At 46.2% G+C, this 26,787-nt stretch overlaps 1 protein-coding gene across 2 annotated transcripts in view; it reads left to right on the top strand.

The window, feature by feature from the left end:
• tdrd1 (tudor domain containing 1) overlaps positions 1-26,787 on the top strand; it is a 144,063-nt gene that overhangs the window by 41,427 nt on the left and 75,849 nt on the right. For both annotated transcript variants that reach the window (XM_038773345.1, XM_038773344.1), the window contains exons 3-8: positions 3,412-3,488; positions 4,458-4,536; positions 9,347-9,449; positions 10,719-10,776; positions 12,930-13,016; positions 22,271-22,453. In XM_038773345.1, the coding sequence (XP_038629273.1) occupies positions 3,412-3,488; positions 4,458-4,536; positions 9,347-9,449; positions 10,719-10,776; positions 12,930-13,016; positions 22,271-22,453 (587 nt within the window). The remainder of the gene's footprint in view (positions 1-3,411; positions 3,489-4,457; positions 4,537-9,346; positions 9,450-10,718; positions 10,777-12,929; positions 13,017-22,270; positions 22,454-26,787) is intronic.

The raw sequence follows: 26,787 nt of genomic DNA, 5'->3' as shown, positions 1-26,787 counted from the left end.
AGGAGGGCGCAGGGCGCGGTATCTGAGTATGGAGAGAAGGCGAGCAGGATGTTTGCGCATCAGCTCCGTAGGCGTGATGCGGCTAGGGAAATTGGTGGAGTGAAGGATGGGGGTGTAAATGTAGTGCAGAAGGGGACAGAAGTAAACGGGGTTTTTAGGGACTTTTACGAGGAACTGTACCGGTCGGAACCTCCGAGGGGGAGAGAGGGGATGGAGAGCTTCATGAACAGGCTATGTTTCCCAAGTGTTCAAGAGAGGCTAGTAGAGGTGCTGGGGGCGCCGATAGAGCTGGAGGAGCTAGTCAGGGGGATCGGACAAATGCAGTCAGGTAAGGCCCCGGGGCCGGACGGGTTCCCGGCGGAATTTTACCAAAAGTATGCGGACCTGGTGGGTCCTCTGCTGGTGCGAACCTTCAATGAGGCATGGGAGGGGGGGGGGGGGCTTTGCCCCTGATGATGTCGCGGGCACTGATCTCTTTGATCCTCAAGCGGTATAAGGACCCCTTGCAGTGTGGATCATACAGGCCTATCTCGCTCCTTAACGTAGACGCTAAGTTGCTGGCGAAGATCCTGGCTACCAGGATAGAGGATTGTGTGCCAGAGGTGATTCACGAAGATCAGACAGGATTTGTCAAGGGGCGGCAGCTCAACACGAATGTGCGGAGACTGCTCAATGTTATCATGATGCTGGCAGTGGAGGGGGAGGCGGAGATAGTGGTGGCGCTGGACGCAGAGAAAGCGTTTGATAGAGTTGAGTGGGGGTACCTGGAGAGTGCTGGAGAGGTTTGGATTTGGGGAGGGATTCATCAAATGTGCGAGGCTGCTTTACGCGGCTCCGATGGCGAGTGTAGTTACAAATGGAAGGAGATCGGAGTACTTTAGGCTCTATCGTGGGACCAGGCAGGGGTGCCCCCGTCCCCCCTGCTCTTTGCACTGGCGATTGAACCGCTGGCTCTGGCGTTGAGGGAGTCAGGGAGATGGAGGGGTCTGTTGCGGGGTGGGGAGGAGCACCGGGTATCGCTGTATGCGGACGACCTTCTTTTATATGTGGCGGACCCAGAGGGGGGAATGCCGGGGGTGATGGAGCTGTTAGCGGGCTATAAGCTAAATTTAGGAAAGAGCGAGGTATTTGTTGTGCACTCAAGAGGAGGGAATTGGGAGGCTCCCTTTCAGGAGGGCAGTGAAGAGTTTCAGGTACCTGGGGGTGCAGGTGGCCAGGAGTTGGGGGACTCTCCATAAGCTTAACTTCACCAGACTAGTGGAGCAGATGGAGGAGGAATTTAAAAGGTGGGACATGGTGCCTCTGTCGTTGGTGGGCAGATTGCAATCCGTCAAAATGACGGTTCTCCCGAGGTTCTTGTTCCTCTTCCAGTGCTTGCCCATCTTTATCCCTAGGGCTTTTTTCATAAGGGTAACCAGCAGCATCATGGGATTTGTTTGGGCGCATGGCACCCCGAGGGTGAAGAGGGTCTTCTTTGAGCGGGGTAGAGGGGGGGTGGGGGGGGGGGGGGGGGGGGGGGGGCTGGCGTTGCCCAATCTCTCGGGGTACTACTGAGCGGCTATCGTGTCGATGGTGCGCAAGTGGGTGATGGAGGGGGAGGGGGCAGCATGGAAACGAATGGAGAGAGCGTCCTGTGGGGATACAAGCCTGGGGGCCCTGGTAACGGCGCCGTGGCCGCTCCCTCCCACGAGGTATACCACGAGTCCGGTGGTGGCGGCTACCCTCAAGATTTGGGGGCAGTGGAGGCGACATAGGGGAGAAGTGGGGGGCTCGATGAAGGCTCCGTTAAGGGGGAACCATAGGTTCATCCCGGGGAACATGGATGGGGGATTTCAGGGATGGTACAGAGCAGGCATTAGACAGCTGAGGGACCTGTTTATCGACGGGAGGTTTGCGATCCTGGGGGAGTTGGAGGAGAAATTTGGACATGATGTTGTTGAATGCTGCATGTCTCCTTGCCAGGTTCATACTCCTGTCTCAGTAGATTCCAATTGAGTGGCCCTGATAAGTGACATCGTGGTCCTCTTTTGCCCACTGAAGAACAAGCTCCTTCTCTTTTTGTAGTGATGGAACTAAACTAAGAATGGCTCGCACAGTTTCAACCAAACGGTACTGTGGCTCCAGGGGTTTAGAGAATGTATCTTCACCCACTACCTTTTTGAATAAATCATGATGAAAATGGTGTTGGGTCTCGGCCTTCAGTCCTATCTGGTAAATCAACAATGCATAAATTTTGTCACCTTGACCAGTTTTCCAGGCCACCGACTTTGCCCCGTAACGACACGCTCTCTTTAATCCCTTCAGTCATCCTGGACACCACTGTATTCATTCTGTCGCTGTGGTTCTAGGACTGTCTTGATGTCAGTAAGGGTACTGGTGTGAGAGTTTACAGCTGAAAGAATGGGAGAGTTTACAGCTGAAAGAATGGTGTCAAGGGAGGACCGACTAGGATCCACCGAGTTCAGCAGGGGTATCATTATCATTTAATATTTTCCAGCCTGTGTTTTAAATTCTTGGGGCATATTTTTAAAAAACTTGTTCCTTGAGTGTCTAAATTAATTTTTGTGTCCGCAAAATACAACATACTGGTGCATCAAGTAAGAACAAGTAAATAGGATCATCATGCGTTTCAAATGGAACATGTTGTCTCTTAACCTCTATCTGCCCTATGCATTACTTTAGTGCTTTCTTATTATTACTTAGCGCTCTTACCCTTGCTTAATTTTGCCTCGTAAGAAGGTTAAGTCCAACAGGTTTGTTTCAAACACGAGCTTTCGGAGCACTGCTCCTTCCTCAGGTGAATGGAGCAGTGCTCCGAAAGCTCGTGTTTGAAACAAACCTGTTGGACTTTAACCTGGTGTTGTAAGACTTCTTACTGTGCTCACCCCAGTCCAACGCTGGTATCTCCACATCATACTTTGCCTCGCCCTGTATTTTTATACTCCCATAGAATGTGTACTGTGTAGAAGGGAGGCCATTCGGCCTATCGAGTCTGCATCAACCCTCTGAAAGCACACCTGATCTAGGCCCACTCCTCCTCCCTATTCCCGTAACCCCACCCACATCATTCGACTGTGGGAGGAACCAGAGCACCTGGAGGAAACCCACACAGAATGTGAAAACTCCACGCACACTTCATTTTGTTGCGTTTTTTGTCCCAATCATTAGCTCCATGCCACTGAGTACGTCAGTTGGATCTAGGTACCCCTGTTGAGGCATTTAAACAAAAATCAAACAAAAATGAAATGGGTAGATCAATGACATTCCAGTGTCCTTTCTAAATACTTAATAGCAACAGCATTGTTTTGGATTGAAGCTGTTTATTACAGGTCATTGGATTTAGACTATAGGATGATATTGTGCTGTTGACTAGACTCATAATTTTAAATTCACTGAACTTTTTAAAAATAGATATAGAGCGAAGAATGCGGCATCAGGCAATTGGTCCGATCTTGTCTTCATCTGTATCAACTGAAGACATGAACAGTGTAAGCAATTAAACATTTCATCGCATTTTTGTGTAATAATTTGTGTTAAGAATTTCCAAGAATAATTGAATTGAAAGAGTTATAAGTCACCCTATTTAACAATGTCCAAGACCGTTTGGAATCCATTTGGAACCTAAAACATCAAACTGTTATTTCAAGTTTGTTGTCTGTCTTCTATTTGGACGTCGATACTATTATCAGCTGATGGGGTGGTGGAATCCATACTATTATCAGTTTTTTTTGACAAAACTTTGCTATTGATTCTAAATTTGTCTTTTGCTAGTTCCCTGCATTTCCTGTTCTTTTTCAGTTTAGTTTGAAATGTTTGGATCTACCTTTTCTGTATTGATCATATATTTCTTTTCAATAAGAGAACTTGTTGGATGCCTCTATTCAAGGCTAAAGAGTGCAAATTTATTTTGACTTAGTTGGTCCTGGGGATGAGTATCATGGGTTCCACACCACTTCCAGTGCTTGGGTAATGAGCCCCCATGTCTCTGACTAGAACTGGATGCAGTGTGATCAGATAATCATTTTTGTTTTAATTTTACTTTAATGTTTCAAGTTGAATTTGTTTTAGTTCCCTTATAGTAGCTTGATAAGTTAAATACCAAGACATCGAGACTTATCATTTATTTTTCTTTGCATGTGTGTGAAGTTGTGCTGATTTAGCTGAAACAGTAAACCATTAACTCAAAAAAATATTTTGTATAGTTAGCACATTGGAAATTTTAATGTAAAATACTGATAAATGTACCTTGTTGGACAAATTCGGTTGTGTTTGTATGTAATGCATGATATGTTAATTTAAATTTTAAATTATAACATATGTACATTAAAACATAAATGTTGGAATTAACTATCCTTGTGTTCATAAAAAAGTTGTAATGATTGAATTAATTTTATTCCTATTAAACTAATGACTATTTTCTCAGTTTCATAATTTGTAGAAAAATATTTCTGTTGCAGAATTTTAGACTTGAGAAAATGTTGACCACATCTTCACCACAGTCAGCCATTACAATTTGCAGTTACTGTGGATTGCAAGGTGGGTATTGTTAATACAGCAAGTAAAAATAAAAATCCTACCTTCCTTATTCTGTCTCCATATTTGTCAGTGATATTGCCACCCCATCGCCCATCAAAATTATGAAAGGACATTGCTTCCTCAAAAGTTTTGTACCAAGACTCTTTTAAAGGCTGAAGCTTAGTTTGCTGACCCAATAGGATTAATCAGCACTGGGTTAGGGATCGGAAATACATCCAGGTTCCACATCCTAATAGCAATGCAGTGGCTTGTGCTCAAACCTTGTTTGGATTTGACTCTGGTGCCCCTGTTGTTGAATAAACTAACACTGTTAAATACACAGAGAAACAGGTGATCTTTGGGTCTGAAATAATCTGATATTTGCATTTTGAGAGAAATTGACAAATTGATTTTTCAGCTGTTGAATTTCAAAAGGGAGCTCAGAGATGACCAAGAATACTTGCATCTTAAGAGGTTCCATGAGTTAACAGGGAAAAGTATATAAAATTTTAATGGCCTGAAAATAGAGGTGAAATAAAAAGCATGAAAGGCTTTGTGATTTCTGTTCACCACAAGTGTTTAGCAATAGTAAGCATTTAATTAGGCTTCAAGCTGTGACCACATTGTCTTCACAGAAATGGTTAAACTGCGTTTCGTTTTTGTCACATGGTCCGTTGTTAGATGCATTATCTAATTTAACGTTCTTCTGGGAGATTGTGATGCTTTGAAGAATGCTTGCATAAATTTGGATGAGTTGAGTACGAAAGAAAATATTGATTTGTATGGGGGGACCGAAGTGGTGCATGGAAGTTGAGAAGGCAGGCATTCGTGTAATAATGGATTATAAATTAATTCTATTATGCTGAGAACTTTCATCTTAATGAACTAATCACTGATGGGAACAAAACTGCCTTATTGATGCTACGTACCATATAGATTTCTTTCGGGAATATTGTTAGGGAAAAAGAGTATTAGCATTTGGTTCTTTACCAGTAATAGAAAGCTGTACAGACGCTGTCTACCTCCATAATAACGAATTAACTGAAACTGCTTCCTCAATATTTTGTTTGGTATCTGACCTCGAATATCATCATCTGGATCATGCTAAGTTAGTTTAAATCTTCCCAATTGCAGTAGCAAATCACCCTGCAAGGAAATTGTTCCGGCTTAGTTTAGGTGCAATCCACCCAGCCTGTGCAGGTCCCGAGACCAGGTATCTGATGCCTTCCCTCCTGCACCATTTGCCCCTTCTGCACCATCTAGCCAGCCATGCATACTTCTGGTTTATTGGCTTTTTTTATACTCATGAATGTCCTGGGATCAATCCGAGACTACTGTTTAATTTTATAGTCTCACTGTTATTTTTGCTTGCTAATTTCCTAGCTCCCTCCTTCCCTAAACTCTGATGGCAGGGTCTCTTTTTATTTACGTTGTTGGTACAGTCCTTATTGTGTAATATGCTGGGTGAAATCCACCCCCCATTCAAAGTTCCAATTAGTCTGCAGTGACTTTTAAAATGTGAATGCACTAAAGTGAGTGCAGAAAGGATTCTTGAGAATAGTTTGAGGGATGAGGAACTTTATGTAGATAAATTGGTGAAGTTGGGACTGTTTTCCTTGCAGAAGAGAAGGCTGAAAGGAAATTTGCTAGAGGTATTCAAAATCATGAAAGGTCTGGAAAGAATAGATTAAAAAATTGTTCCTTAAGATGTAAGAATCACGAATGAGAGAGCACACATTGAAGATTAATGCGAAAGAAGCAATGGAAACATACAAAGCTTTTTGTGCTGCGTGTGTGGTTAAGATCTGGAATTTGTTGCCTGAGAACAGGGAATTGGATTATTTTCTGAAAAGGAAAAATATGCAAGGGTATGGGAGAAGGGGCTGGTTTAGCACAGGGTTTAGCTGCATTTTAAAGCAGACCAAGGCAGCCAGCAGCACTGGTTCAATTCCCACACCAGCCTCCCCGAGCAGGCGCCACAATGTGGTGACTAGGGGCTTTTCACAGTGACTTCATTTGAAGCCTACTTGTGACAAGCGATATTCATTTCATTGCGCAGACACAGTGGACCTAATGGCAGTCTCTTGTGCTGTAACAGCTGTTTGTGTGAGATTCAACAGCAACTTTCATTCACATGTTGTCTTTAAGTTAGAAAAAATAGCCCCAGACACTTCAGACATGTAGAACATAGAACAGTACAGCACAGAACAGGCCCTTCGGCCCTCGATGTTGTGCCGAGCAATGATCACCCTACTCAAACCCACGTATCCACCCTATACCCGTAACACAACCCCCCCCCCCCCCAAACCTTACTTTTTAGGACACTACGGGCAATTTAGCATGGCCAATCCACCTAACCCGCACATCTTTGGTCTGTGGGAGGAAACCGGAGCACCCGGAGGAAACCCACGCACACATGGGGAGGACGTGCAGACTCCGCACAGACAGTGACCCAGCCGGGAACTGAACCTGGGACCCTGGAACTGTGAAGCATTTATGCTAACCACCATGCTACCATGCTGCCCTAAATGGATAATTGTAATTTGATAAAAATTGATAAACCAAAGATAATTTTCAAATGGAGGTTGAATAACCTAATCAAGAGTTGGGTTTTAAGGGGATTCTTAGAGTAGCGGTAGTTAGAGAAGTATAGATGTGGTGGGAAAGAATCCCGCAAGGGCCAAGATAATAATCTTTATTATTATCACAAGTAGGCTCACATTAACACTATAGTGAAGTTTCTGTGAAAATCCGATGGCGGAGTGGCAGTGTGAAAGGCTATGTCAATGCATGAACAGGCAGAATCGAAGGAACACTTACTAAAAGCTTTGGTGTTACAGAGGTAGGGAGGGATGTGAACATGAGTATGGAGGCGCTGGTCAACAGAGAGCTATTGTAGGTTAGTGTGTTGCTCGTTTTACTGGAGTGTGATTAACACGCCTCCGTTTAAAGGCCGTGTGCATAACACTACTATGCTCTGTATGTGTAATTATGCTCGGAGTTGCCAGGTGCCGTATTGAGACACCGTCACAAGGTCAGGTTCAAAGTAATAAATCCGTACACCGATTAGTAAGTCCAAACGATTGGTGTTTATTATAACAAAAATAATAAATACACATGCATACGCTAAAGAGACTAACTTACTTCTAATACTAAACAACTAAATACTTATCTAGACAGGAACAGACAAGGTCAGGGAACAAGGCCTTCGTCCCGTTCTTGGTCTGCAACTTTCTGATTCGTAAAGTTGTCAAGATCTAGCAAGGTCTGGATCACGTAGCGATCGTTGTTTTGGCACTTACAGTTCGATGGCTGAGGCTCAACGGCCGGTGATGAAACTGGAGTCAGGATGCGATGTAACAGACCTGGGCCGGAGCAAAACAACAGACCTGGGCCGGAGCAAGCAGCAGTCCTGTGCCGGAGCAAGCAGTCCTGGGCTCCCGGAGCAAGCAGACCGAACCATGTGCGGGACCTACTCTTATAGGTCCTAGAAGTCCGTGCCCCCTTGGGGCGGTTCTTTCACCTGCCAGGTATCGATTGGGTGTCTCCCAATCGATATCTTTCAAACTCCCCAATCTGAGGGTCGTTCCTCGATGGGTAGGGCGGTCCCTACGGCTCTTTGTGTTGGTTGCTTTGCCGCCATTCTGTCTGGGCGTCTAAGGAAAAGTATCCATTGATACTTAAATGTTTCTATTGTCCGGGGTCTGGATCTGGATCACCTCATTACTATGCAGATCTGTTTCCCATTTGCACCGTTGGCTGAAACTCTGCACCTGGCCAGAAACTGGTTTCTGTACGTGCAGAATGCAAAACAGTCTTCTGCAAGCTGCTTGTCCTCACTAAGACTGTATTTCCCTGCAGCCTTAGCAGTTCTCCATTTTGTAGCCCAGTGTCCATCTTAGATGGCTACAAGTGAGTAAAAGAGGGTGATAGTAGAGTGGGACTTGATGCAGCATTGGATATGAGCAGCAGATTTTTAGATGAGCTGACGAATGGGAGGCCAACCAAGAGACCGTTGAAATACTTGTCTCTGTAACCATAAATACAGGTTTTGGCTTCAGATGGGTGAAGGCAGAGTGGCGATGAATAATATTAGAGAGATGGGAGTAGGCATGGGTGGCACGGTAGCACAGTGGTTAGCACTGTTGCTTCACAGCGCCAGGGACCTGGGTTCGATTCCCGGCTTGGGTCACCGTCTATGCGGAGTCTGCACGTTCTTCTGTGGCTGCGTGGGTTTCCTACGGGTGCTCCGGTTTCCTCCCACCAGTCCCGAAAGACGTGCTTGTTAGGCGAATTGGACATTCTGAATTCTCCCTCGGTGTACCCGAACAGGTGCCGGAATGTGGCGACTCGGGGCTTTTCACAGTAACTTCATTGCAGTGTTAATGTAAACCTCTTGTGACACTAATAAAGATTATTATTTTTTTCAATAAGCTATATACTGGTTTGGAAGCTCATACTTAGAGAATAAATAGGATGCAGAAGTTGAACTGTTTCCTGGGAGTGGTTTGTAAGTAATTTTTTGGAATCGATAGTCTTTTTTTATGGTGAAGTTGGTGGCTCTCATCTTCCAATGTTTTAACTGGAGGAAATTGTATCTCACCATTGATGGCTGGATGATGGCTAATCAGCTGAACGGCACAAGCAGTTCCAAGCAGAGGGAAGGAGAGAGTTGATGAAGCAGTAGAGCTGGGTGACATCAGCATTTGTGTGGAATCTGATTCCATATCTTAAGGTGATATTTCAGTGTCATGACATTTAGTTCTGTTAAACTGGCAGTTCTTGACACTCACTCTGATTTTTTTTTTCCTGGTCCATAATTGTCTTTCAGGATCAAATCGATGTTCGCAGTGCAAGCAAGTTTATTGTTCAGTTAAATGTCAGAAGATTGACTGGCCAGTGCACAGGTCTATATGTAAACCTGCAAAACCACTGTAAGTGATGGTGAGGATTCAGTAGCACCAATGTCAATATTTTCGCTGCACCCAACAGACTGAACACATGAATGCTAATAACTGAGCAGTACTTTACATGGAATCACTATCTGTATCTATCATGTCTAATTGCCTGAAATTGATGTGCTTAGTTCTTCAAAAAACAGTCCTATAAATTAGTGACTTTAAAATGTAGATTGAAATAAGGGCAGCGCGGTGGCGCAGTGGGTTAGCCCTGCTGCCTCACGGCGCCGAGGACCCAGGTTCGATCCCGGCTCTGGGTCACTGTCCGTGTGGAGTTAGCACATTCTCCCCGTGTCTGCGTGGGTTTCGCCCCCACAACCCAAAGATGTGCAGGGTAGGTGGATTGGCCACGCTAAATTGCCCCTTAATTTGAAAAAATTAATTGGGTACTCTAAATTTATTTTAAAAAAAAAGAAAGTAAATGTAGATTGAAATACAAAATGACCATGGTGACAGTATGAGTGCCATTTTTACCAAAAAGGCCAATGTCTAGCTTCTGTGGCGAAACCCTCACTGGGACCGCTTTGGATACCAGATCTTATCAACTCGTTACCATTTAATTGTCTACTGAGTAAATTTAATTTTTTTTTCAATAAAAACACCTTGGATAAATACTTCTTTAGATCAAGGCTATGTTCTTTTTCTGCTTTCTTCTTCTTCACAAAGATAATGTAAACTACGTTTCAATGCAATTATCTCTTGAGACCCGAGAGAGAATAATTGTAAAGAGAACACGTAATTTTCCTCTTCCTCTTTGTCGGATGTGCTTCATAAAGTAAAGCTTATATAATACCATCATGAGACAGTGTTATAAGTTTATATTAAATTGTTGTGAAGTCTAGCTTTTTTCAAACAAGAACACAGACAAGCTCATGGCAATGAGAGGATTGACTCAAATTAATATTAAGAATGTTTTGAGAACATCTGATGCCCCATATAAAATTTAAGAGACATGTTTAGAATTTGTTTCACTTGCACAGATGTTTGCATTTTGGATAATTGTTTGCTGGTTGTTTAATCTTTGTATTTATATTTCATATTTGGGTCACTCTGCAAATGTGAGAATTCAACATTGAACATTCAATTGCTCTTGGATTTTTTTATTTAGTCAGTTGAAGTACTGCATTGAGGCCACTTTGTGCTGATGTATAACTAACTGATCAACTTCTTGAGTTAATTTTGATAATAGTAAATGAGGAAAAAAAGAACCTTTTTTAATATTAAACCTTTGTTTGAATTTAACAGTAGACCGGAGAACCATCCAAGATTAACCAAAGAAAAGATGCCTGTGGAGCATAATGTGGTATATAATTTGTTTGTTTGAGTTATTTAGTGATGATTTAAAAAAAAACTTTCATCCCTCCAGTTAATTTTCAAGCCATTTATATGGCTGAGAAAGAATAAAGTCTTAATGGTCAATTAGTCCAGCACTATTCTCATTGTCCCAGCCTTTGCCTCTCTAAGTGCAGTATACGTAGATTTTTATTTTTCTATCTTTTGTAATTTTTATACTGTTTATTAATGTATTCTATTTCTGCCTCATCATTGCTAGTTTAGTCATCATGTTGATCAAGAAGAGGGTGGGGTCAAGGTAGGATCTTTGGGGTCTCTGGAAGTAAAGGTGTTGAGGTGAGAAGAGAAGCTATTGCTGGAGGTACTGTGCTTAAAATCTGGAATCCTTTTGAAAGGAGGAGTAAAAAGGCTAGGATGGAACTATTTATAGCCAGGGAGGCAGGAAGGAGAGTTTAGTACATCTGTATTTTACTGGCAGTGGGGCAAAAGAAGCAGGAGTTAGTTTCCATGATTGAGAAATAGGGAGAGAGTATGATGGAAGTGAAAATAGAAGGGTGCAGGTTCTGGGCTGAAGGGTGGAGAAACCCTAGGGACATTTAGATTGGAAAGGGGACGGTGGGGGGTACATGCATGGGAGTGGTTGAGCAAATCAACTGCTAAAATATTGTGATGGGGCATTTTGACGATTTGGCCTCCTATTTTTACAAGGACAAGCGCAAACAGGTAGAGAATGTGCGAGGGTGGGAATGCAAGAAAACCGTCAGTAATAAGACCATTGGAGTAAGAAATAGCAAAGTAATTTGTGGGTAGTTGTGGATGTACTGTTATAACTGGAATGGGGGGCAGCACAGTGGTGCAGTGGGTACCACCGCAGCCTCACGGCACCAAGGTCCCAGGTTTGATCCTGGCTTGGGTCACTGTCCGAGTGGAGTTTGCACATTGTCCCAGTGTTTGCGTGGGTTTTTGCCCCCACAAAGATGTGCAGGGAGGTGGATTGGCCATGTTAAAGTGCCCCTTAATTGGAAAAATGAATTGGATACTCTCAATTAAAAAAAAAAAATAACTGGGATGGGAAGAGTGCACAGTTTGATTAGCTCCACAGGTCGCACCATCAGTTTAAAAGTTTGATTCACTCACTAAAATGGCCAATCATTTACTTTTTGTTACTGTTAACACAAATAAAAGAGACTTTGACCGGGCTTTGACCAGAATAAAAAGACTAAGCTTATTAACAAACAGTACAAAATATGAATGTATACTAATTGCTCTTTCAAAATACCTGAAGTCACGTGCACACTTTTGCTCACTCGCTCTCTCTCTTCCTTTACTGTCAATCGCTCTCGCTTGCGCATGCTAAGAAACCCAAATAAAAATGGAGGAATTCCATTAATTACAAAAAAAATTTTTTTTTCATAATCTTTATTGTCACAAGCAGGCATACATTAACACTGCAATGAAGGTACTGTGAAAATCCCCTAGTTGCCACATTCTGGCACATGTTTGGGTACACGGAGGAAAAATTTGGAATGTCCAATTCACCTAAACCGGAGCACCCAGAGGAAACCGACACAGACACTGGGAGAACGTGCAGACTCAACACTGGACAGTGACCCAAGCCGGAAATCAAACCTGGAATCCTGTTGCTGTGAAGCTAACTGTTAGCTTCAGTGGGTCAGTGTGAATAGGGAAGTTGGTGGAGTCCTTGAAATGGTTACATGGTTGGTGTCTGTGCTGATTGTGTGGGGGGAAAATTAATTATTCTTTCACTGCTTTTCATGGTGGGCACGAGAAATACTCGCAGATATACCTCCCAGCAAGTTGAGCAGTTATATTTACTTTCGGCTGTGGACTGGTTCTGGGTTGCAAGAAGATTTTTCAGAGGCAGCTGATCCTCAAATCAAAGCCAACTTTTAGCACAGTTTCTCCTCCTCTTTCTCCCCCCCCCCCCCCCCCCCCCCAACCACCACCACATGATTTGTTGTTTTGAGCTGTAAACTACCATGTGATCATAGTCCACTGGGATAGAGAGTTTCCCTTGGAATCGCACTGCTCTTTATTGCGGTACTTCACTGAAATGCCTACCAGTTGGTGTCACAAAATAGTAAAAATACATCATATAAATTGCTCAAGTAATTTACATATATTTATCATTAACCTTGTCAGTGTACAAATGCCAAGATAGTGGGGAAGAAGAAAATTCGATTAAGTGATCTGAGATGCATGAAATTGCCAAAAGGATCACATGTGCAGGTAAACTTTCTTATTGCAGCTAAGGTTCAATTATTGTTTTTTTTTACCACCCTCATCTCACCCATACCTTCTTTGTATTTCCATGCTTTGAGATATTGATGATCTTCTGTTCTAATTTTTTTTACCCATAATGTGAATTGTGCAAATACTTTACAGCCAACGGGTTGAACTGAGTCTCTAATTCTGATGGTTAAATTATGCTACTTTAAAGTTCTGAGGAATGGTTGGATTCAGTACACTATTGCTGCATCAAATCCTGTTCTTTAAAATGTTTTGCTGTTCTGTTTTTCCCCCTTTGCTTTCATCTCCTAACAAATGTAACAAATGGGGAAATGAATGTCAGTTCGTAAGGCCTCTTGAGCATTGGAATATGTAACTGTGTGTTGAGGTCAGATGTACTCAAGTCCAATAGTTGATATAATTGACCTAATTGCTGTTTATTCACTTTCCACCCCTATTCTAAACGATAAGTTCATTTTGTTCCCTGCAGCAGATAGTTATGTGGGAAATGATCTGGATTAAAAATGGAAATACTTTCTTCATATGGATGCACGCTTGTGCATTGTAATGCCACCTTTGGCTAATTTTTTTCCAGTCTGCTGGCTGTAACAGTTATATCATGTTTGGACAGCCTAAACTATGTTCACAGATCCGAGTATAATCTGACCATTGGTTAGCAAGATAGTTAGTGGTATCAGACTTCTGTTTATAAGTTAGTAGAAAGTAGTTAGGCAGCTGGGGCTAAAGCACACTGTGGGGTTGGACAGGATGCATCCATTGGTTACTGAATAAATTAGATTTTTCAGTCTGCTAATCATTCTGGGTGCACAAATTCACTTTTTAAAAACAATTTTTTGAAAAAATGTTCATGATTCAAGGAGGCTTTGAGATGAGTGAGAATCTGCAGGATTTCAGCAATTAGATTTTGTTCCATTTTATTTTAAACTGGAATGTAATCTTTCTGGATACGTATTAAACCCCTATGATCAATGGCTACAGTGGCTTGGAAACCGTTGCCAATGCAGAAAACAGCAACCATAATTACACTAGCCAGGCTGTTCCACTGGCATCTACTGAACAGTGTGGGAAATTGCCCAGCTATGTCCTGAATACCCAAGTCGGACGAATCCAACCTGGCCACGTACTGCCCCATCAGTCTTCTCTCTATCATCAATTGTGCTATCAAGTCACCTTGGGTTTCGCCAGGGCCACACTCCTGATCTCATTACAGCCTTGATTCAGACAATTGCAAAAGAGCTGAACTCCAGAGATAACCCAATTTAACCATTGACCCGTGATATTCAATGGCATGACCATCACTGAATCCTCTACTTTCAACCTCTAGGTGGTCAGCAGAGCAAGTCCGAGGCTAGGATTCCTGCAGCAAGTAACTCGCCTGTCTCCACAAAGCCTGTCGACTATCTAATAATAATAATCACAAGTAAGCTTACATTAACACTGCAATGAAGTTACTGTGAAAATCCCCGAGTCGCCACACTCCGGCGCCTGATGGGGTACACTGAAGGAGAATTCAATGTTCAATTCGCCTAACAAGCACGTCTTTCGGGACGTGATAGGAAACTGGAGCACCCGGAGGAAACTCTCAGACATGGGGAGAAAGTGCAGACTCCGCACAGAAAATGACTCAAGCTGGGAATCGAACCCAGGTCCCTGGCGCTATGAAGCAACAATGCTAACCACTGTGCTACTGTGCCGTCCATACAAGGCACAAGTCAGAAGTGTGATGGAATACTATCCCCTTGCCTGTGTGTGAACTCCAGCAACACTGAAGAAACTCAATACTATCCAGGACAAAGCAACTAGCTTGATTGACACCCCAACCACAAACGTTCACTCCCTCCACCACCAATGCCACAGTGCAATATGTACCATCCACAAGATGCACTGCAGGAACTCCTGAAAGTTCTTTCGACACCACCTTAAACTCATGACCGTGGCTTTATAGAAGGAAAAGGGCAACTGATACATGAAAATGCCACCACTGGGCAGCTGCTGTCCTGGCATGGGAATATTTCACCGTTCCTTCACTGTCATTGAATCAAAAATCCTTGAGCCCCCTCCCTAACTACTGTGGATATACCTATACCTCGGACTGCAATGGTCCAAGAAAGCAGCGTACCACCACCTTCCCGAGGGCAGTTATGGGTGGACAAAAATGCTGGCCCAACCAGCGAAGTCCACATCACTTGAACAAAATTAATTAAAAAAAACTTGAAGCGAGACTTCCGGTGGCTGTGATGAAGTAGGAAGCCACACATTTGGGAGCTCCCGTTTTAAACTGACTTTTCGGCTCTTTTTCGAGCCCAAAATGGAAATTTTTCGACGTCTCCCGGAGGGGGAAGGTGTGCTGAACGACTTTCCCCGCAGTCCATGACTCGAACTCGGAGTGGAAAGGGGGAAAAAGCAGCAGCAGCTCCCCAAAAAACGGGGGAAGGGATCCAAGATGGCTGCTGGCAGAGTTCCAGAGGAGTGGAAACAGTGGGCCCAGGAGCAATTAGCTGCTCTCCTGCGCTGCTTCACAGACTTCAAGGCTGAGGTACTGAGCTCTCAGGAAACAAACAGAAGGCTGTCGGAGATTCAGACCACCCAGGGTGCTGCCATCAAGGAGTTGCAGACGCAGGCCACTGAACGAGAGGAGGAGGCCGTGGTCCTCGTGAGTAAGATGGAGGGGCACGAGGCACTCCACAAGAAGTGGCAGGAGCTTGAGGAGCTTGATCACCGCATGAGGTGGAAAAACCTGCGGATCTTGGGCCTTGCGGAGGGGCTAGAGGGGTCGGACCTGACAACCTATGTGGCTATAATGCTGAACTCGCTAGTGGGGCTGGGTCTTTCCATCTGCCCTTGGAGCTGGAGGGAGCACACTAGAGTACTGGCCAGGAGGCCTAAGGACAATGAACCCCCACGTGCGGTGCTGGTGAGGTTCCATCGGGAATGTGTGCTGCGCTGGGCCAAGAAGGTGAAGAGCAGCAAGTGGGAGAATGGGGTAGTACGGATCTACCAGGATTGGAGTGCGGAGGTGGCTAAGCGGCGGTCCGGATTTAATCGGACGAAGGAGGTGCTTTACAGGCAAAAGATAAAGTTTGGAATGTTGCAGCCCGCGCGCCTGTGGGTAACTTATTCGGACCGGCATTATTATTTCGATTCCCCAGAGGAAGTGTGGGCCTTCGTGCGGACGGAGAAACTGGACTTGAACTAGGGGTTTGGGGTTGCGGGGTCGGTTGTAATATCTTAGCGCTGGATTCTGCTGTTGCAATGTTTTTTTTTGTACTTTTGCAATTTTGATATGGTTATTTATGGGGGTGTTGTTCTGCTATGTTTCTTTCTGCTGTGGGGCATTGGTTGAGTTGTGTATCTTGCGGGGAGGGTCGGGGGGGTTTGTTGTATTCTATGTCGGGTTGGGGGTATGGAGTGGGGCTGTTATTTGGGAGCTGCGTCAGAAGGGTGTCGTGGGGCAGTGCGAAAGCACGGGCTTTCCTCTGGTTTCCCGCGCTGCGGGGCGGTGATGGAGAGGCGGGGCCTTAACTGGTTCTTCCCCGCGCTGGAGCGGTGCCTGGAGGAGGGATAGATTGGGGGATGATCCCACTTTGGGAGGGGTGGGGTTAATGGCGGGAGTTTCCGGGGTCAGCAGAAGTTAACCGACACACGGAAGTACAATGGAGGACGGTTCGCGGCTGGGAGGGTTCCTAGGCTGGGGGGGAAGGGAGGGGGGAAAAGGGCGAATACCGGGTTGCTGCTGGTAGGGTCAGGAAGGGGTTGGGGGGACAGAGGAGAGGTGTTGTCGCTGTGGGGACTGGGTCGGGCAGGGGGTGCTGGCCTGGGGCGGGCAGTCGACGGGCTATGGCTAGTCAACGGGGGAGGGCGGTGGGACGTCCTCTGATCCGGTTGGTCACCTGGAATGAGAGAGGGTTGAATGGGCCGGTGAAGCGGTCGAGGGTACTGGCTCACCTCAAGGGGCTAAAGGCAGATGTGGCAATGCTTCAGGAGACCCACCTGAAGGTGGTGGACCAGGTCCGCCTGAGGAAGGGATGGGTGGGGCAGGTTTTCCACTCTGGGTTGGATGTGAAGAACCGGGGAGTGGCGATTCTGGTGGGGAAAAATGTGTTGTTTGAGGCATCAGAGGTGGTGGCGGATAAGGGGGGTAGGTATGTTATGGTTAGGGGCAGGCTACAAGGAGAGAAGGTGGTACTGGCTAATGTGTATGCCCCAAATTGGGACGATGCGGGCTTTGAGGCGTATGTTGGGACGGGTCCCGGATCTGGAGGCGGGAGGTCTGATCATGGTGGTGGTGGGGGGACTTTAATACGGTGTTGGATCCTTCACTGGATCGGTCCAGCTCTAGGACGGGTAGGAGGCCGGCGGCGACCAAGGTACTGAGAGGGTTTATGGATCAGATGGGTGGGGTGGATCCATGGAGGTTTGTGAGGCCGAGGGCACGCGAGTACTCTTTCTTCTCCCACGTACATAGGGTCTACTCTCGGATAGATTTCTTCGTGGTGAGTAGGGGACTGATTCTGAGAGTGGAGAAGGCCGAGTATTCGGCCATTGCAATCTCCGACCACGCTCCGCATTGGATGGGGGAGGTGCGGGACCAACGTCCGTTGTGGCGGTTGGATGTGGGGTTGTTGGCGGAGGAGGAGGTGTGTAGGAGGGTCCGGGCAAGTATTGAGGGGTACCTCGAGGTGAATGATCCGGGGGAGGTTCAGGTGGGGATGGTCTGGGAAGCCCTGAAGGCAGTGATTCGTGGGGAGCTGATATCCATCCGGGCACACAGGGAGAGGAGCGAAAGGAGTGAGGGATAGACTGGTGGGAAAGATACTGGAGGTGGACAGGAGGTATGCAGAGGCACCAGAGGAGAGACTGTTGGGGGAGAGGCGCAGCCTGCAGGCTGAATTTGATTTGCTAACCACTATAAAGGCGGAGGCACAGTGGAGGAAGGCACAAGGGGCAGTGTACGAACATGGTGAAAAGGCGAGTAGGATGCTGGCTCATCAGCTCCGCAAGCGGGATGCGGCTAAGAAAATTGCTGGAGTGAGAGACGAGTGGGAATGTGGTGCAGAAGGGTGTAGAGGTGAATGAGGTCTTCAAGGACTTTTACGGGGAACTGTACCGGTCGGAGCCAACGGGGGAGAGGAGGGGAATGGAGAGGTTCCTTGACGGGCTTACTTTCCCGAAGGTGCAGGAGGAGAAGGTGGAGGGGTTGGGTGCGCCGATTGAGCTGGAGGAGCTAGTTAAGGGGATCGGGCAGATGCAGTCAGGGAAGGCACCGGGGCCGGATGGGTTCCCGGTGGAATTTTATAAACAGTTTGTGGACCTAGTGGGCCCCTTGCTGGTGCGGGCACTTAATGAAGCATGGGAAGGGGGGAGTTTGCCCCCGACGATGTCGCGGGCGCTGATCTCGTTAATTTTAAGGAGGGACAAGGACCCCCAGCAGTGTGGTGCATAGAGGCCCATATCTCTCCTCAACGTGGATGCTAAGGTCCTGGCAAAAATCCTGGCCACTAGGATAGAGGACTGTGTGCCAGGGGTTGTGCACGAGGACCAGACAGGTTTCGTGAAGGGAAGGCAGTTGAACACGAATGTGCGGAGATTGTTGAATGTCATCATGATGCCGGCGATAGAGGGGGAGGCAGAGATAGTGGTGGCACTGGATGCGGAGAAGGCCTTCGATAGAGCGGAGTGGGGGTACCTATGGGAGGTGTTGGGGAGGTTTGGATTTGGTGACGGGTTCATTAGATGGGTAAGGCTAGTATATGAGGCCCCAATGGCGTGTGTGGCCACGAATAGGAGGAGGTCGGAGTACTTCCGGCTTTACCGAGGGACCAGGCAGGGTTGCCCCCTGTCCCCCTTGTTGTTTGCACTGGCAATCGAGCCGCTGGCGATGGTGTTGAGGGATTCAGAGAGGTGGAGAGGCTTGGTGCGAGGTGGAGAGGAACATAGGGTGTCGTTGTATGCCGATGACCTGTTACTATATGTGGCGGACCCGGTGGGAGGGATGCCGGGAGTGATGGAGTTGCTAGCTGAGTTTGGGACCTTTTTAGGTTATAAATTAAATTTAGGCAAGAGCGAGGTGTTTGTGGTGCACCCTGGAGACCAGGAGGAAGGAATTGGTAGGCTCCCGCTTAGGCGGGCAGGGGAGAGCTTTAGGTACCTGGGGGTGCAGGTGGCCAGGGACTGGGGGACTCTTCACAAGCATAACTTCACCAGACTTGTAGATCAGATGGAGGAGGAGTTCAAGAGGTGGGACATGCTGCCATTATCGTTGGCGGGGAGGGTACAGTCCGTCAAAATGACAGTGCTTCCGAGGTTCTTGTTCCTCTTTCAGTGCCTGCCCATCTTTATCCCCAGGGCCTTCTTTAGGAGAGTGACTAGCAGTATTTTGAGCTTTGTGTGGGCACATGGGACTCCGAGATTGAAGAGGGTGTTCCTGGAGCGAGGGAGGGATAGAGGCGGGCTGGCGCTGCCCAACCTTCTGGGGTACTATTGGGCAGCCAATGTGTCAATGGTGCGTAAATGGGTGATGGAGGGGGGAGGGGCAGCATGGAAAAGAATGGAGATGGCGTCATGTAAAGGTACGAGCTTGGGTGCCATGGTAACGGCACCGTTGCCCCTCTCCCCTAAGAGGTTTACCACGAGCCCAGTGGTGGCGGCGACCCTAAGAATATGGGGACAGTGGAGACGGAATCGGGGCTAAACAGGGGGCTCGATGGAGGCTCCACTGGGTGACAACCATCGGTTCATCCCGGGGAACAAGGATGGGGGATTTAGGGGGTGGCAAAGGGCGGGCATCAGCAAATTGAGGGACCTGTTTATTGGCGGGAGGTTTGCGGGCCTGGGGGAACTGGAAGATAAATTTGGCCTTCCCCAAGGGAACATGTTCAGATACTTGCAGGTAAAGGCATTTGCTAGGCGACAGATAGAGGGATTCCCTCTGCTGCCGTCGCGGGGGACGATGGACAGAGTGCTTTCGGGGGTGTGGGTCGGAGAGGGGAAGGTGTCTGACTTCTATAAGATAATGCAGGAGGTGGAGGAGTCGTCGGTGGAGGAGCTGAAGGCTAAATGGGAGGATGATCTTGGGGAGCAGATAGAGGACGGGACTTGGGCGGATGCCTTGGAGAGAGTCAACTCTTCCTCCTCATGTGCGAGGCTTAGTCTCATCCAATTTAAGGTGCTGCACCGGGCCCACATGTCCGGGACTAGGATGAGTAGGTTCTTCGGGGGTGAGGACAGGTGCACCAGATGTTCGGGGAGTCCAGCGAACCACGCCCATATGTTCTGGGCATGCCCAGCACTGGAAGAATTCTGGAAGGGGGTGGCGGGGACGGTGTCGAGGGTGGTTGGATCCAGGGTCAAACCAGGGTGGGGACTCGTGATTTTTGGAGTTGCGGTAGAGCCGGGAGTGCAGGAGGCGAAAGAGGCCGGTGTCCTGGCCTTTGCGTCCCTAGTAGCCCGATGAAGGATTCTGCAACAGTGGAAGGATGCAAGGCCCCCAAGTGTGGAGACCTGGATCAGTGACATGGCGGGATTTATAAAATTGGAAAGGGTCAAATTTGCCCTGAGAGGATCAATACATGGGTTCTATAAACAATGGCATTTCCTTACCTGCAAATCTTTGGGTTGTGGGGTGAGACTCACGCAGACACAGGGAGAATGTGCAAATTCCACACTGACAAGCCAACTCCATCATGTCAACTTCTTACCATCACAGGATGTCATACTTGAATTCTGGACTCTGTCATACCATCTCCTCCCTATCCTCTGCTTACAAAAAGGAAATGCCTCTCCTATTCCTCACCATGTCTATGTAACCTGAGGCCCTAACATGCATTATATGGCATGCTATCCTCTGCTACTCCAAGCTCATTCCAGAAAGTGAAGAAGCTCCTTTCTTTGCTGCCAACTCTCATTAAAACACTCTTCACTGCCCCTTCCACTCTCAATTCTAAGATATATGAGATGCCTAACAATCTTTTTAACTTGGATTGGAAAATAAATTTTACAGGGTACACATCTGCAAGTACTGTTTAAAAGTCTGGGGGCAGCTTTACAAGACAGAATTTTGCTTCCCTCTAACCCCATTGCTGAGATGTTGTAATATGATCAGATTTAACCCTGATATATTTTGTGCCGTGATCCTTCTAAAGAGACCATAACAATTGGAGCTTCCGACTTCCTGAGAAAACAGGCGCCAGCCTTTCCGCTGCAGCCGCCATGGGGGATACAGGATAGAGTAATTTCCAGTACATGGGTGGGAGAGGAGAAGGTATCGGATATTTACCAGGAGCTTTCGGAGGCGGAGGAAATTCCGGTGGAGGAGCTTAAGGGCAAGTGGGAGGACCAGCTCGGAGGAGAGATGGAGGCTTGTCCATGGGTGGATGCCCTAAGTTGGGTTAATACCACCTCATTGTGCGCCAGGCTTAACCTGATACAGTTTAAGGTAATCCACCGGGCACACATGACAGTGGCTAGGATGGTGAGCAAGTTTTTCGGGGTAGAGGATAGGTGCGCGGGAAGCCCAGCAAATCATGTCCACGTGTTTTGGGCATGCCCGTAGCTTAGATGTTTTTGGCAGGGTTTTGCTGAGGCAATGTCCACGATGCTAAAAACACGGGTGGTGCCGAGTCCGGAGGTAGCAATCTTTGGAGTATAGGAAGATCCGGGAGTTCAGGGGGCTAAAGAAGCCAACGTCCTGGCCTTTGCCTCCCTGGTAGCCCTAGACGGATCTTATTAATATGGAGGGACTCAAAGCCCCAGAGAGTGGAGACCTGGGTTAGTGACATAGCTGGGTTTCTCGTCCTGAGAAAATAAAGTTTGCCAGAAGAGGGTCAATGTTCGGGTTCTCCCGGAGGTGGCAGCCGTTCGCCGACTTTCTCGGGAAAAATAAAAAATGTCAGCAGATGCCGTATTCCAAGGGGGGGGGGGGGGGGGGGGGGGGGGGGGGGGGGATTGTTGTATGGTTGAAGTGTGTGAAGATTGGGCTGGGGGAGGAAATGTTTATTTTACCATGTTGATGTCATTGTTTTTGTTACAGTTATAAAAATTTTCAAATACCTTCATGAAATATTTTTTAAAAAACTATTGGAGCTTTGCTGCATTCTTCATTATCAGTAAATTATTTCCTGTTGAAATTGTCGCTGTGTCACAGTTTGTGATGGTATACTTTTGAAACTTAGCCATAAATTGTGAGTTTACTTATGCACTGCATTCAAAGATTTTCTAAATTTTGCTATTTCCAGATTGTTGTCACTGATTTCAAAGATCCAACTGAATTTTATGTACAAATCCTCACTTCAGAAAACTTGGAGGTTTTAAGAAAACTTGAATTATCACTGAAGGAGGCCTACATAAATGTGAATAATACAGACGAATATATACCTGATGAGGGAGAAATATGTGCAGCAAAATTTTCAGAAGATAAGGTAAAAAGGTTTCCATTGTTTTACTGATACATGTGGAGCTACAGTTCAATTCATATGCCTGCCAGTTGTAAAATTTGTATACTGATTGGAACAAGATGTTGCTGTAGGTTTGAAATATTTTCTTTAGAAGAGGTCAGAGGCTGGTAATACTGCAGTGTGCAAGTCCCCATCTGACTCCCCAAAGCCTGCACACCATCTACAAGACACCAATCTGAATGTGGTGGAATACTGTCTACTTGCCTGGCTATGTGCTGCTCCAACAACACTGAAAGCCTGTCGCATGCAGGACAGTGCAGCCTGTTTGATTGACATCCTATCCACCACTTTAAACACACACACTCTCCACAGATGCACCGTGGCAGCAATGTGCATCATCTACAAGATGCACTGCAGCAACTCGAGGAGGGCCCTCCCAAACCTGTGAAATCTACCTCATAGGACAGCAGATGCATGGGGACACCAGAAGCTGTAAGTTCTCCTCAGAGTCTCACGATTCTGTCGTTTCTTCACTGTCATTGGATTACAATCCCGCAACTCCCTTCCAAACAGAATTATGGGTATATCTACACCACATGCACTGCAGCAGTTCAAAAGTGTGGCGTACCACCACCAGGGCAATTGGGGGTAGACAAATTGGCCCACCAGCAGTGCCACATCTTATGAATGAATTTTTTAAAAAAACAAAAAAAACTGCAATTGGGCTTGAATCGTGAGGGTAAAATGAGTGTGGAAATCTTTACTATGGAAATGTCAGTTGGGTAATCGGGATGGTGATGGCAGAAAATACTATTTTTTGAGTAGGCTAAGGCATATTATGTTAACAAGTACTGTTGATGGAATTGGTTATGTTTTCTTTTACCGCTCCTCTTCTGTATGTTGTGACTATGAAAACATAGGTCTGTGGTTCCGAGTGGAGTTCCATTTCATTGTGAATTTAACAAATGAACTTTGTCTGCAGAATTGTTATAGACAACCGATACTATCTTTTGTTACGATCGCAGTTGATGTTCTAACTGAATGAAACATTTCTGATTGAAACCCTGGCTCAAAAGACTAACTTTGACATTTTTTCATAATGTTTGGAGGAACAGAGTCACAAGACAGCTAATTTGTTTTAACAACCAGGAAAAAGCATAGATCCAGCATAAAAATTGGATTATGATACATAGTCCTCCTCCATTAGCTTAATAATTGCACACAGTTTTAAAGATTAACACAGATTACAAAGTACATCTTAAGCTACAAAGATCTCATTAACACACTCGGTCCCTTTTTAAGCACACAAGATGAGTGGTGCAATAGACGCACTCTGCTCTGGACTCGAGTTAGTGTCTGGGATTCTTCCTCAAACTCCGTCCCCCCTCCCCGGGCATGCCCGGCTCTTAAGGGATTCTGGCAGGGATTCGCTAAGGCAATGTTCAAGATCTTAGTTACGCGGGTGGTGCCGAGTCCAGAGATAGCGATCTTTGGTGTGTCAGACAATCGGGAGTTCAGGAAGCAAAAGAGGCCAATGTATTGGCCTTTGCCTCCCTGGTAGCCCAGAGATGGATTCTTTTAATGTGGAGGGACCCGAAGCCCCCGATTGTGGGGGAAAAGTCACATATATTCTTCTTCTTTCTTTTGTATATAATGTTAATGTTTACCTTGTGTTAAATGTTGTTAATGGTTATGCAAAAACTTTGTTTGATAATCTGAATAAAAATAATTTTTTTAAAATTCCGCCCCCCCGAATGAGTTTCCAAACCCTACTCCCAAAGACACGCTTTAAAATCTTCTTTCACAATAATGCTTTCATTCCGAAATCCAGTACAGGTATTCCAAATGACACTTAAACAAAACTTCCACTCCATGTTTAACACAGAGTTTAACACTGAATCCCGTCCAATATTTACACCAACTCTTTTGGATTTCTTATACAAACTCTTCATAATTGCTTTAACTCTTGATTCCCAGACTCTATTAAGGTTATCTCAAAAGATGATTTACTTGCTGAGGTTTGCTTTTCCACTTCAAATCTGGTTACTACAATTGTCTGTTTAACTCTCATCACTTGTTTACTCTTCCTTGAATTCTTCAAACAATAGCTTGGTCTCTGGTAACTTCAGTCGTCTAAAAGCATTCAGCATTCTTTCTGTCTCAATTCCCAAAACAAAGACATCTTTAACAGCATCATCAGAATATATACATGGTAACATTATCATAACTTAATCTCGTGTTTCTTCTGGTTTTCAACTCTGGAACAAGTGTTTCATTTAAGTCTGCTGTGCAGTTTTTGTCACTTATAGGCATAGTTCCATTCTCAAGCCCACTTTCCAAATTCATGTGGTAAATTTGCACTTTGATTTAACACTGTCAAAAACTGTGCGTCAACATCTCTTGTCAAAGTCTCTTTTAGCTGTTTCAAGAATGTTGTTAAGATGCTTATGTTCACTGAATGGTATTTTACTCTTGCTTTGTTCTTGAACATTTATGATTTTGTTGCTTCTCCCAGTCCTATTTTAAAACAAGTTATTTTTCATTCTGTTTGAGCCATGTCAATTATTTCCCCTCTCTGAAGTTTCATAGTTCTATTTGCACAATTTCTGAACAATTTCAGTCCCATTCTCAGTAGAGTTCGAATAGACTTGGCAAAATGTTCACTTGCCTTTCTTCCAAAAACTACATCTTGTGTCAGATCACCGGCAAACGTTATTAAATCAAAGTTCCTGGTCATTGACTCCGAAAGATTACTTACTCCTGTAAGTACAATTGTAATTTTTAATTCTGCAGGTACTTGAATTTTCTTTATTGTCCATTTACTGACTTTGATATGTCAGTATTATTAGTTGGGGCAGTTCTTTTCTCATCTGTCTTAATATTCTTTTTTTATTAAAAAATAATTTTTATTCAAATTTTCGCAAATAAGAACAGTAACAGAAAATTCTAAGAACAAAAAGAACAACCCCCCCCCCCCCCCCCCCCCCCCCCCCGTATATACAATACAGGAAAAAAAAAATGCCCATCGTTGGCAAAGATTCAACCCACACACACACACACACACACACACACACACACCCCACCACCATCCCCGGGGTTGTTGCTGCTGCTGACCTTTTGATTTTACCGTTCTGCCAGGAGATCAAGGAATGGTTGCCATCTCCTGAAAAACCCCTGCACTGACCCCCTTAGGGCAAATTTCACCCTCTCCAATTTAATAAACCCCGCCATGTCGTTAACCCAGGCCTCCACGCTTGGGGGCCTCGCATCCTTCCACTGAAGAAAAATCCTCCGCCGGGCAACTAGGGACGCAAAAGCCAGAACACCGGCCTCTTTAGCCTCCTGCACTCCCGGCTCCACTGCAACCCCAAATATTGCGAGTCCCCAGCCTGGATTGACACTGGATCCTACCACCCTCGATACCGTCCTTGCTACACCCTTCCAAAATTCCCCCAGCGCTATGGCATGCCCAGAACATGTGGACATGGTTTGCTGGGCCCCCAGAGCACCTAATACACCTGTCCTCGCAGCCAAAAAACTGGCTCATCCTTGTCCCGGTGATATGAGCCCTATGCAGCACCTTAAACTGTATGAGGCTAAGCCTCGCACAAGAAGAGGAGGAGTTCACCCTTTCCAGGGCATCCGCCCACGTCCCCTCCTCAATCACCTCACCCGGCTCCTCCTCCCATTTACCTTTCGGCTCCTCCACCGAGGCCTCGTCTACCTCCTGCATCACCTGGTACGCTTCTGAGACCCACACCCCCGAGAGCACCCTGTCCTGAACCCCACGCGGCGGCAGCAGAGGGAACCCTGCCGCCTGACAAACGCCCTTACTTGCATGTACCTAAAGGTGTTCCCCGGGGGGAGCCCAAACTTCCCTTCCAGCTCACCCAGGCTCGCGAACTTCCCATCTATGAACAGGTCCCCCAGCCTCCTGACACCTGCCCTGTGCCAACTCAGGAACCCACCATCAATTCTCCCCCCTGAACAAACCGGTGGTTCCCCCGTATCGGGGACCCCATCGAGGCCCCCACCTCCCCCCTGTGCCGCCTCCATTGCCCCCTAATCATGAGGGTGGCTGCCACCACCGGGCTCATGGTATACCTCGTTGGAGGGAACAGCAGCGGCGCTGTTACCAGCGCTTCCAGGCTTGTGCCCACACAGGATGCCATCTCCATCCTCTTCCATGCTGCCCCCTCCCTGTCCATTACCCACTGCTTTGGCAGCCCAATAATACCCACAGAGGTTGGGCAACGCCAGCCCCCTCCATCCCTGCCCCGCTCCAAGAACACCTGTCTCACCCTTGGAGTCCCGTGTGCCCACACAAACCCCGTAATGCTCCTGTTAAACCGCCTAAA

This window comes from Scyliorhinus canicula, chromosome 16 (assembly GCF_902713615.1).
Source record: "Scyliorhinus canicula chromosome 16, sScyCan1.1, whole genome shotgun sequence".
In the NCBI taxonomy this organism is placed as follows: Eukaryota; Metazoa; Chordata; class Chondrichthyes; order Carcharhiniformes; family Scyliorhinidae; genus Scyliorhinus; species Scyliorhinus canicula.
Note: the sequence above shows the minus strand (reverse complement) of the source record. Positions and strands in the feature narration are given on the sequence as shown.